The sequence below is a fragment of the Perca flavescens genome, chromosome 12 (genome assembly GCF_004354835.1).
Source record: "Perca flavescens isolate YP-PL-M2 chromosome 12, PFLA_1.0, whole genome shotgun sequence".
Classification (NCBI taxonomy): Eukaryota; Metazoa; Chordata; class Actinopteri; order Perciformes; family Percidae; genus Perca; species Perca flavescens.
The window spans coordinates 12,042,260-12,054,388 of NC_041342.1; the positions used below are offsets into that span (position 1 = coordinate 12,042,260).

Genomic DNA, 12,129 nt, shown 5'->3' on the forward strand with positions numbered 1-12,129 from the left:
ACTATGGTTAACTGCTCCTCAGATCTCTGCAGGGTAAATCCAGACAGCTAGCTAGACTATCTGTCCTCTCTGAGTTTTCTGTTGCACGACTATAACAACTTGTGAACGTACACAAGTTCCTTCCCGAGGCTATTTCGCTTAGCAAGACGATTGTGATTGGTTTAAAGAAATGCCAATAAACCAAAGTACGTTTTTCTCCCACCCCTGAATGCTGTGTGGACACGCCAGAAGCGAGACTAGTTGACAAATAACCTAATCCTAACCCTATCAGGCTCCTAATTCTATGGAGGCTAACTGCTGTCTAAAATATACAGCCAGAGGACCGGCACAATCTCAAGTCAATGGTTGACTAACAAATATTTCAAGTGTCTGTTTACTGAGTTTGATAAGGTAACAACTCAAAATACTAGTGCCATGATTCATGGCTTTCAATCACTAAACCCCTCTGAAGCCTATTAAGGAAATTATGAAGCTCAAGGACAATAAAAAATCATGGATTATCAAACACCCCTTTAACACTTGGAGGTAGCAGCAAAACAATTTAGCCCACATACTTACAACATACAAACAACTGCCGACACAGGGTCAAAAATAAGTTGTAGAGGCAAAATAAAATGGCAGTGCAAATTAGAAACAGCATGTAAGTTAAAGAAACTATCATACAAACATTCACTGATTTATTTTATTTTATAAAAATTGCAATCACTGGCAGAACTTTCATTTACACTAGAATCAACATGTTACAAACAAGGAAAATTCAACATGACATGAACGCCGTACGAAAGGAATGTATCATTTAGCCCTTATAATGTTAGAATTGTAAGAATAGTGTCATAAAAACCATGTTCCATGTTGATGCTATACAAACATGTCCAATAATCAATTTAGTCCATCCTGAGTGCAAAACACGGTTTCCATTCAAAATATAATACATTCAATGCAATCAATGAACGGAAGCAACAAATCACAAAAAAGAGACAAAGAATCAGTGACAAAAAGGATTTTTGTTTTGTCCACTCATCTGGCGCTGCGGATATTTCACTCTGTTCTTCTTCACGTCCGACCGTTTTCCATGGCTTCCTGGTCAAAAGTGCGGATTCTGTTTTTGATGTGGCTTAATTTAGCTTTCAAATAGTCACAGCGTTCCTTTTTCTCGAGGAAGCCGGGGTCCTGTGAAAACACATGCACATTAAATAATCTATTTGATTAATGGCTGCAACCTCTCCATTACCTAAATCTGTCCCTTTCTTCTCCTTCCCTCTGCTAACTGTCGTCTTGCCTGATTCATTCTGTAATGTAGCTGCGTTAAATTAGAATTTCAAGTCAATTTTAACGGTGGAAGCAATATTATTTGCATCAGTGCACAGCTTTATTAAAGAAAAGCAAATGTGACCTGGGTGTTTACACAACAGTAAGCAATTCTAACATATCTCTGGGTTAAATGATATAATTGCCCAATTATTTTTTTCCAAATGTTTGAGAGTGAACAGATGGGAAACATGAGGGGAATAGTGCCCTCACTTTTTCCACAAACTTACCCTCTTTTTCTGTTGATACTTCTTCAAAATGCTTTGAATCCTCTGCTGATCCTAAAAGATAAATAGAATGAAAACCAAATGGTTTGCACAAAACATGACATAAAACAGCCATCGAGAAAAAAAGATATATTTAGCATGTAAATGAGAAGGCCTGATAAGGACCTTTTTCACCTCAAGCTAAATCGTGCAAGCCAATCACAGAAATGGTTTATACAGTTAATGAAATGGTTAAATAAAGGTTGTTTTACATCAGTCTCACCTCTTGGCTTTTTCCCTCTCTGAGGAGTCGTGCCATCGTGGCATCCAGCTCTCTAAACTTATTTAGTGTGGTGCTCATTTCTCTGTGAAGGTCCTTGTATTCCTGATACTGGTCGTTGAAAACGGCTTTGTACTTTTCCCTTTCTTCCACGCAGCTGATCTCCGGATACTTTCTACAGGGAAGGATTTTAGGGAAGATTAATACGTGCCTCGACATCTAGCACGTATGGCTAATATATAGAGAGAAATATTTTGTGGAGAAAAGAAAGTCGGAATATTTATATAACCCTTTACCATGCATAGTTTAAATGTTCACTCACATGATGTAGTCTGCGACGATATGTACTTTGGGGGTGTATTCAGGTGCTGTTGCTCTGCACAGGCTGACTGGGTTCTTATGGAGCTCAGTGGGGAGTGCATTTGGATTGATATAATCTTTATCGTTTTCATCCTTGAATGATATGTGTTTTGTCTTTTGAAGGGTGAGTGGGATGGACTGATGAAACTCCTCCTGGGGCTTAAGGTAAAAGAAAAAAAAAAAAAAAAAAAGCATTAGCCTATTAAAAGAATTTGAGTCCAGCAAAATGAAAATATGTGATAGTACACCACTATGTGTGCAGGCCTGTGTCACCATTATTATAAGGCCTAGGAGCAAAATTTGGGTTAAGCTACTCCTAATTTAAAAAATAAATAAATGTAGGCTACAGCCGGAGAAAAGAACTGCCCCATTCTTTTGCTTTTGACAAGCTAAGCTTCTAAAGTTGCATTCCCTCAGCTGGGAGATGGAATTATGTTCACTCCTGACCTCTCACCCTTTCTTATTTGACATCAAATATATTAGCTGTCCATGCTGTTTCTTGCTCGTAGGTGGTGGCTGTGAGGCTCGATGACATGGACTCTATTTGCAAACAGTAAAAAGTTTGGTAGTTGCTGAAGGCCATGCACACATTTTGTGTTTGAATATCTCAGCCTTCTGTGTTGAGTAAGTTAATACCTAAAAATGAACTTATAACAACAACGTATTAAAGTGCATTACTTTTTGTAGCTTTATGTGCAAACGGTTCATGAGTCTGGACTGAGCAGCACAGACAGGCCTTATATAGTGAATTTAACCATACTCCTATACTGAATCCATGAGGAGCTATTCCCTTATCCAGCTAAATTCAACTCTCGAACTTAGAACTTCATTATTTTTTATGAAAATGACCCCCCCACACACACGCACACACTTTGAATTTCAATGAGCTTGTCTTTCATCTAAAATCTCCATGGGTTTAATGACCTGTACCTTGCTCTCAAAGTACTCCCGCTCCCTACGTGCGGCCTCATGCCTCCACATCTTCAGACACACCAGGAAGCTTCCCAGATACATTGCCATGTTGATAAATATGAAAGCTGTTCCCGCCATCTGGCCCCCATCAACCCGACAAAGATTGGCTATAATGGGATTAACGCCGATTGTCGTGTAGCACAGCCCCCCGCGGTTCAAGTCATTCAGGTAGACGATCCCCGCTGCCATGTAGAGCAGGAACAGCGCCACGTTGATGAAGCCCTCTGTCAGGGGCCACCAGGGGGCGTCGAGGAGTATGGTGCGATAATACATAGTCATTCCTATCACTAAGAGCATGAAGGTTAGAATCCAGGAGACCCCAGCCACTGCCAGTATAAAGGGGGTCATAGGACCTCTGTAGCTGTACCCAGACATGCCTAGCCCATTGTTATATGCACCGTTATAGATTCCGTAGCTGTTGGACCACTCACTGTCTTTGTGTACGTAGGAGATGACACAGGCTAAGACCATGCCCCCAAATAGGAGCTGAAGTCCGGCAAGAAGTCTGAGCAACCCTGGCCAGGATTTCAAATAAGAGTACTTCAGGTTATAGGCCTCCAGCTTCTCGGCGTAGTACTCTGCAGGGTGGATACTGGTCAGGAGAGATTCCTCTCGCAAGCCCTGACCGAACAGATCATCAGAAGGGCTCTCCCTTAACAAGGGCTTATGGGAGTTCTGGCTCGAGTTGCCAAGTGATTCCCCCCAGTTCCTGCGCTCCAGAAGGGGACTTACAGGAGGGCTCACCCTGGTGCCATTAGGAAGGATCTGGATCCTACTGGTGCTGGCTTCAGAGGCACTCAAACTGTCATTTTCCTTTGTCCATTTATGGATGAAGCCCCCCCATGACTGAAGGATGAGGGATTTCAGCCCGTCCTTCATGTTCCCTTTTTGCTCCTCCTTTTCGGCGTACGGTGCGGATGTGCTGGATGTGCAGCCTATGGAGTTTGTACCACCATCATCTGTGATATTATCTGGTGTGGGTGTGTGAGTAACCCACACAGGCACTGGTGGATCACTAATGGAGTTCCTCTTGCTAGAGGAGGACCCGAGCACACTGTCAGGCTCTCGTCTCTTGAATTTCCTGCTCCAGCTTTTCATGCTGCGGGCTGATCTGGGTGATTCATTGAGAAAGAGATAATCACGCAGTCCTTGTGAGGCATGGAGAGGGAGAAACTGTGGGGGCAAAACGAGAAATCATTTGTTATGTATAATAAGCATGTAAGCATTGCCTATGCCATAATTATATGCTCTAAAATGTATAATTAACACACCTGGGCCTCGGTAGCTCACACGTTTCTCATTTTGACTCAAATCCAAACGACTGTGAATGTGCAAGAGTCATATTTATTAACTGGTCAGGCTCGCATTGTGATCGGATCTCAGCCATGCTGTCCACACAGTGTGCCCACATTCATTTAGACAAAACATGCAGCTACAAGTGGAAGCTACAACTAGCAAGTTAGCAAGTCTTCCCTCCAAAAAGTTGTTGAGAAAGGAATGACGTTTGTAGAACTGATGATGCGCCTCTTACACATAGAGAGACTGAGATATGAACTGTCTGGCAAGAGGTTCTACAGCACATGGAACCCAGCGCTGCAGCACATCAAGGACCAGAAGAACACACTTTTGTACCTTTTTTTAATCCTGAGGATGCTGAAATACTTGACCTATGAATAATGCCTTGACTAAAGTTTGTAGTTTTTTTGTCTTTTTTTTTAATTACGTTGTTACTATGTCTGTCACTTTCCGTTTTGTGATTTATTCATTTTATTGATCTACTTTCTTGGTTTGCCTGTTGGCTTTTGTAGGGAGGGAAAGGGTTGGGGTTTGCGGTTGTTGTTATAAGTACAGTATTTGTCTATATGACGTAAATGTCTGTGACCTGTATGTGATAAACTGTAAAACCACCAAAAAAAAAAAAAAAAAAAAAAAAAAGAGTAATGAATGATGGTTGTGTCATCGCTTTCCTTGACCTGGGACACACTATGTCTTTTGACAAGAAACTTATTATTATTATAAGTTATACATAACTTATTTGCGTCTTGATATTTTATCACAATGTATGCAGAATCCAGATAATGAGAACGCCTTTTAACACTAGGTGTAAATGCACCTGGCTCGGAGTCATTAGCCATATATCATATCCAGATGCAGATCACATGTTAATACCAGGTGTAAATGTGTCCTGTGAGTTACCATTTTCACTTACAAGTAGTCATTTGATTCCTTGTTAAAATAAAAATATTGATTATAGCAGCTTTAAACTTTATTGACTCGTGTAGGCCTATAATCCATCACGGTAAACATAAAGAAAATAGAATAGAAGAATTAGCGGAATAGACCTTTAAACACAAGAATCAAATAGTGTGGGTTGGTATTAGACAAACACCACACTCTGCTTTGGCAGAACAACTCGGAGAGGAACCACAGCATGACTACAGCCCAGCTCCGGCCCGACTAATAACAGAGGAGTTTAAGCTGCGCTGTGATTCACAGCAAGCTACTGCACGACCTCTTAATACACAGCCAACAGTTATGGAAACTGCCACAAAGTGGGAACACATTAATAACACAGAGCATGTTTGTTTTTAAGACAAAGACAAAAATCTCAAAACCAACTACTTCTCTCACCTTTTTAGACCCCGACTTGTCTCTCTGGTCATGCAGATGGACTTGGAGAGGCTGTTTGTAAGGGAACAGGAACTGATACGTACTGTAAAATGGCCACCGTGCCCAGCAGGCCCACTCAGCTCAGCTCAGCCTCTTCAGTCTCTCAGGTGACTCACTCCGGGTGCTCAGTTCCGCACACGCAGGGCCATTGGCCAGCGTGTGTGTGTGTGTGTGTGTGTGTGTGTGTGTGTGTGTGTGTGTGTAGAACTGAGGGGGGGGGGAGTAAAAGCTTAAACATTAAACCAGAACCGCCCCTGTGCTGCTGCTGACTGGCACTACTAGGGTAATCTGTGTGTGTGTGTGTGTGGGAGGACTGAAACTGTTGACATTCATAAAAATGAGAGGAGAGGAGGTGCTACAGTGTTGTAAATATTCAGAAGAATTCAGATCCTTTACTTAAGTAAAAGTACTAATACCACACTGTAAAAATACTCTGTTACAAGTGAAAGTCCTGCATTGAAAGTATTACTTAAGTAAAAGGTATGTTAGTATCATCAGGAAAATGTACTTGAATTATCAAAAGTAATGCAGAAAAATCCTCACATTTTAGAAACTGGAAACGATCCAAACAGTTCTGTCAATTACCCAAGTGTTAAATGGTCTAATGATTTCAGCTGGACGCGTAGGCCTGTATATTGTTGGGTAGTTTAATTTATAATCAAATATGATTTATAAACTACATGTGTTTTGTGGGCAAATATCTTAATGTGTAAAGTAACTACTAACTAAAGCTGTCAGATGAATGCAGTGGAGTAAAAAGCATAAGATTTCTCTCTGAAATGTAGCGGAGTAGAAGCAGAAAGTGGAAGACTCAAGTAAAGTACAAGTACCTCAACATTTGTACTTAAGTACAGTACTTGAGTACATTCCACCACTGGTGAGCTAACATAAAAATAGGCATGTAACCCAGGGGCTTTAAAAAGGGCCTGATTGACCATTTAGGCCGCTTGGATCACATATCATTGACTCGATACATATGATAATCCTCTCATTAATACTGCTTCTGTGTACATATACAAGCCAAGCCGTTGTCCTGAAGTATCAAAAACAGCGGCTCGTCATCAAGATTACATTCATTTGTAGAGACAAGCATGTGTTTGATATTAGCCGTGTGATATCAATTACATCTCATATCCAAGATCTGTGAAATACTGCTTTATCATCCCGTCCTTTATGAATAATTCATTCTCTTCTCGACTGTGTCATATTGTGTTGTTGCCACGGACGGAACTGGAGTGTGTGGCACTAGAGGGCAGCAAGCTCCTGTGCTTCTCACGTAGACCTCTCTCTTTCCCTTTTCAGAGTTTGCTGCGGCTCTCTCAATCCCACCTACTGTCTCTCTTTTTCCCACTTACCCTTTCCCTCTGCTGCATTTAATGTTCCCGAACCTGGCTAACCCTGTAAACACCAACATCTACGTAGGTCTTTTTTTTTTTTTTTTTTAACCATGCATCTTCAGTCCTGTGTCAAGAATAGAACTAAATAGCGGCTACATTCTGATGTTGAGATATCATAATGTTTCCAAGTAGCAAAGTGCAGGTGGTTATTTTTAATAAAACCACCAGTGTCCGATCTGTTTTATACTGCAACACTCCCCTTAAGCAGTGAGTCTTCTCCTCATTAAGATTTAACCCTCTGTGTCGGACTCCTGCTGTATAATGCGATGTTACTGTGTGCCAGCCATTCTCACAGAGCAATGCAGATTTTCATGTAGAGAAGGCTCAAGGCAAGGACATTTGTAGTGACCCCCCCACCCCCTTCACACACACACACACACACACACACACACACACACACTGCAGTACTCATAGCCAATACATTACAGTAAACACACAATGCAACCCAGTTCCTCAAGTGAGTAGCGATTCCCACCAGTGGCCTTGGCCCGGGGCTAGCTCATCTGTTGTTGCTGTGCATGTCCTCTACTGCCAGCACAGGGGCCTGCTCAGCTGCAAATAATATGCGGAACAATGCGAGAGTCATGTTATCGGCTGTGTAGGCCTATATAAAGCCAAGGCCTAACATGCCAAATAGTTAATAAATGAGCGCACACACAGGTCTCGCTGCCCTGAGTAACACTAACTAACTAACTAACTAACACTAATTAGTACTAACTAATAAAAGTAACATGAATATTTGAAATAAGTCATGAATGAATGGATGGAAGTGTTTAAATCAATGTGAAATGTCTATGAGATAGATTAAGTAATGCAAATGTTAAAGGAATTGTTTGAAATTTTCCGGAAAATATGCTCATTTGCTTTCTTGCTGAAAGTCATGAGAAGATCACCACTGGCACTAAGCTACAACCAGGAGACGGTTAGCTTAGCTTAGCTTAGCACAAAAACAAACGGGGAAACAGCTAGCCCTGCTGCTCAACAGGTCAAACCATACTAATGCTGCGTTCCATTTACCTCGGAAGTCAGAAGCCTGAGCTGGGAAGGACTTCCCACCCGAGCAAGGTTAGAATATTTTGACCTTTTAAATTTCATTTTTAGTTTAGTTTTAAGAGAGTTTTCAGAGTGTGTTTGCTAGTTTTAATTTGGTTCGAGTTTATCCAGAAAGGTTTAGTTTTAGTTTTTATATATTTATATATTTATTTTTTAGTTTGTTTAATGTCTCAAAAGAATTTAGCTACATATACATACAAAACACATGGTTGGAGAACTGTGAACATGATGTTTAAAGCTATAGTGCGTAATGTTTTTTATTAACGTCCGTTACATTCAAGCCATTGTCAAATCAGTTGATGCAAAGAGGAGGGAGGGGGGTACACAATCACGGAAGGCTTGTATTGTAGATTTCCATGGCGCCGGTACACACACACATGGCGCCGGTGAGTGCGGGAGCCATAGTACCTGCTCCGTCTGGTTTTTTTTTTCTGTTATTTTACTAAATCTACTAATCTAACCTGAGCTAAGTCATCTACATACGACAAAAAGACACTTTTAAATACACGGTACTCATGCTGTCTCCCTGAAAGTTTCACTCCTGATCCAACCTGGCCCAGCGAGATCATGAGGAGAGCCGTCAACGACAACAACGGATGCGCTAGGTCACGGAGAAAGCCAAGAGGGAAATGTGCAGGCATTAGAAAGAGGAACAGGGCACACCACACACCACTGCCCAGCATCCTGCTAGCTAACGTCCAGTCAATGGAAAACAAGCTGGACGTGCTCAGAGCCAGAATTAACTACCAGGGGGACATGCAAGACTGAAAGTCGAGGGGAGGAGGCTCTCGTTAACCACCAGGCTGAACATCAGGATGCAGCTGTCATCGTAGCCGGGGATTGTAAGGGTCCTATTTTAACAATCTAAGCGCACGGCGTGAAGCTCCTGGCAAAAAAAGGGTCCGTATGCCGGGCGCGTGGTTCTAAAGGGTTGTACTTAGAGTCTTCATTAATTCATAGGTGTGTTTTGGGCGTAACATGCAATAAACCAATCAGAGTGTCATCTCCCATTCCCTTTAAAAGCCAGGCGCGTTTGGACCTTGGCGCATTGCTATTATGATGGCGGATTTGCACCATAATATTTTTATTTGTAATCTTTTGCATGTTTGTGTGCTGCTGTGCGTCCCTGTGTGTGTAACAGGCATAGTGTGCGCGTGCTGTGCGTGAGCCTAGGTGCTTTTTACTAATTTGCTGTTAAAATAACAATGAAATGCTGCGCTGTTGACTTTAGACCAGGTTTTTGTTGGTCAATGGCGCGATCACTTCCCGCTGCCTCAAGATGGCAATACGCCAAGAATGCACCTGAACACACCTCCCTGTAAGACCAGCACACCCATGGGCGCAAAGATGGGCGCAGGTGCATTTACTATTTAAAGGCCGCGGGCGCTGGACGGGAAATTGACAACTACGGCGGTCTTAAACTAGCAAAGACACTTGCGTCGGGCTTTGCGCTTCACCGCGCCGGCTGCAAGATAGGGCCCTAAAGGCCGTTTTTACAGTGACCGCAGCCCAGCTGGCGCACGTAAATGTGACGTCATGAAATCTCCGTGACTATTTATACTTGCGCGTGGTGGTCGTGACACTAGCCGCAGTCTTCTCCTGAACAGCGGTGGCGCTAATGAGCGAAGGCTACCGACGCTGCCCTTTCTACGGACTAGAAGAAGAAGAAAAATAATTATATAATAATAAATTGGACCCGGCGGCCGGATTTTACGTCATTTTGACATCACGATGTCGCGCGCCACCTTAGATGCGTCTAGTTTATAACGGCTTTAACAGTGCTAACCTGAAGAGGAGTCAGACCTGACCTTCGGCAGCACATCACATGCCCCACCAGAGGAGAGAGAACCCTGGATCACTGTTACTCACCCTTCAAGAAGGAGCTTCTTCCCTCAGGCTGTCCGTCCGCTGAATGAGAACTGTGGCTAGCCCCCCACCCACCACCTCATTTTCTCGTGTTTACTATTTTTATTGAGACGGAACGGGTACACAATGATTTTCACCGCACATTGTACTGTGTATGACAAATAAATAAATTGGATTTGAATTTTGATTGTGGATGCTTCGACAGTTTTGTTGTCGTTACTTAGAATTCCTCATGGGGGGGGGCGACAGAAACTATACGCACTATAGCTTTAATGTTTAATCTTCGTGCAACTTTAGTGTCGGATGTGAAGAAATTGCGACACAGCGGCATCTCCTGGAATGTCAAGTCCGTTGATGAAAATAAATGCATTCTCCTTTTTTCGGTAGTGAAACATTATAGCTAAAAAAAACTAAAATGTACATTCACTTTTATTTAAAAAAGTTTTTTAACCAAGATTTTATTATCAGTTTACTAACAATATTTGTCATAGCTTATTTTTGTTTGTTTCAGTTTTAGTGTAAAACTATAATAACGGAGGAGGAGATTTTATTTTCCTTTTGTTAAACAGGAATCCTTTATTAAAACTCATCTAACTTGTTCCTGTTATTGATTTTCGCTACAGGACTTTCCTTTATTTAATTTGGGGCAACTCACTTTATTTAATATTCGTCGGTGTGCCATTCCATTTTAATTTACTTTCTTTGGTTACACTTTACTTGAAGGTATCTCTACATAAGAGTGACATGACACTGTCATGAACGTGTCATAAACATAAACAAGTCACAAAGGGTTTATGACATAACGCTTCTTTTAGTAAGGGTCATTCGGTTTTTGTCATGACAAGTTATGGTTAGGATTAGAGTTCATGTGTCGTGACAGTGTCATGACAGTGTCGTGTCATGTGCTCATGACAGTGTCACGTCACTCTTATGTAGATACCTTTAAGTAAAGTGTTACCATTTCTTTTTGTTGTGTGTTTAAATATTGTTCTAATGCCTCGGCTTTGCCTTAAGTAAAGCACTTTGAATTGCCTACGTGTTCAAAAGGTGCTATACGTTCAAACTTGCCTTGACTTGCCTTTATTGTAATGTTTTTTTATTGAGCTCTATGCATTTCTGATATTTTACAGTGGCTTTACAATGTTTTGCTTTTGCTACAGTTTATGTGGTGTGTTGGCCGGAAATATCTTATCTTATGTTCCTTTCAAAGTGGTCAAAGGTATCTATCAATAGCCCGTCTTTGAGTGCGTCATTAAATAGTGACGTACTGGGTGATCAAGCATCAACAGACGAGGCAGTGAGTGATGCAAGTATCGGTGGCTGTATAGAGAAAGTTCATCTTTTTAACGGATTAAAAACTGTGACGTTAGATGGGATCATAGATCTGGGTTTCTAGCCTTGGCTGAAATGATTCTGTCAAATGGAGGACAAATGGGAAGCCACATGTATACATTATGTGTGTGTACCAGAGCGTGCACACGCAACACTGTAGATACATACATGTACACGTCCATGCTCGAAGTCCTGCCACATTGCTCGAGGGCCCAGAAAAAAAAAAAGAGGCTCTTTTCTTCCTTCAGAGCTAAATGAAGCAGGGAAGCTACGGCAGCCTCCAACAGACTACCTCGTTTGTATCTGTTCATTCTGCCTCAGATCTCTCGGAGAGAACGAGAGACCGATAGGTAGAGATAGAAAGATAGATGTTGAAATCCATGACACTCAAAAACATTCGTTGGAATGAAAAGGCCCTTCGCACCCACTCACCACCACTACAGCATTGTGCATTAATAAAATAAAAAAAAAAAAAGGCCAAAAACCAAGATCAATATTCCTATTATCTCTGATTTCCCCAAGTGTATGCCAAACCACGTAAGCTGGAAATGATAGGGAGGGCATTAAGCATAATGCAGCTTCTAGCTATTAGCTCGCAGGGCAGACGGGGAGAAAAGTGGGGCCTGTAATAAATTCAATAAATGACTTGCCGTGCCTGCCTCAAGCTGTCCCCGAAGGACCTTTT

The 12,129-nt window shown here is 41.8% G+C and overlaps 1 protein-coding gene across 1 annotated transcript; it reads right to left on the bottom strand.

Annotated features, from left to right (window-relative positions):
* Positions 1-705: 705 nt before the first annotated feature.
* marveld2l (MARVEL domain containing 2-like) lies at positions 706-5,919 on the bottom strand. Its single transcript, XM_028592776.1, has 6 exons — positions 5,758-5,919; positions 3,085-4,299; positions 2,117-2,313; positions 1,798-1,969; positions 1,539-1,589; positions 706-1,170 (listed from the first exon to the last, which is right to left on the bottom strand). The coding sequence occupies exons 2-6, from the start codon at positions 4,222-4,224 to the stop codon at positions 1,054-1,056; spliced, it is 1,677 nt and encodes a 558-aa protein (XP_028448577.1). The 5' UTR covers positions 4,225-4,299; positions 5,758-5,919; the 3' UTR covers positions 706-1,053.
* Between the last annotated feature and the right edge of the window lie 6,210 nt (positions 5,920-12,129).

What these genes read in the sequence shown, in the direction of transcription:
- marveld2l (XM_028592776.1), bottom strand. Translation starts at nt 4,224, where the DNA reads ATGAAAAGCTGGAGCAGGAAATTCAAGAGACGAGAGCCTGACAGTGTG. An exon ending in ATCGTCGCAGACTACATCAT is followed by an intron (nt 1,970 to 2,116) that starts GTGAGTGAACAT and finishes CCTTCCCTGTAG; the next exon opens with AAAGTATCCGGAGATCAGCT. An exon ending in GAGAGGGAAAAAGCCAAGAG is followed by an intron (nt 1,590 to 1,797) that starts GTGAGACTGATG and finishes TTTATCTTTTAG; the next exon opens with GATCAGCAGAGGATTCAAAG.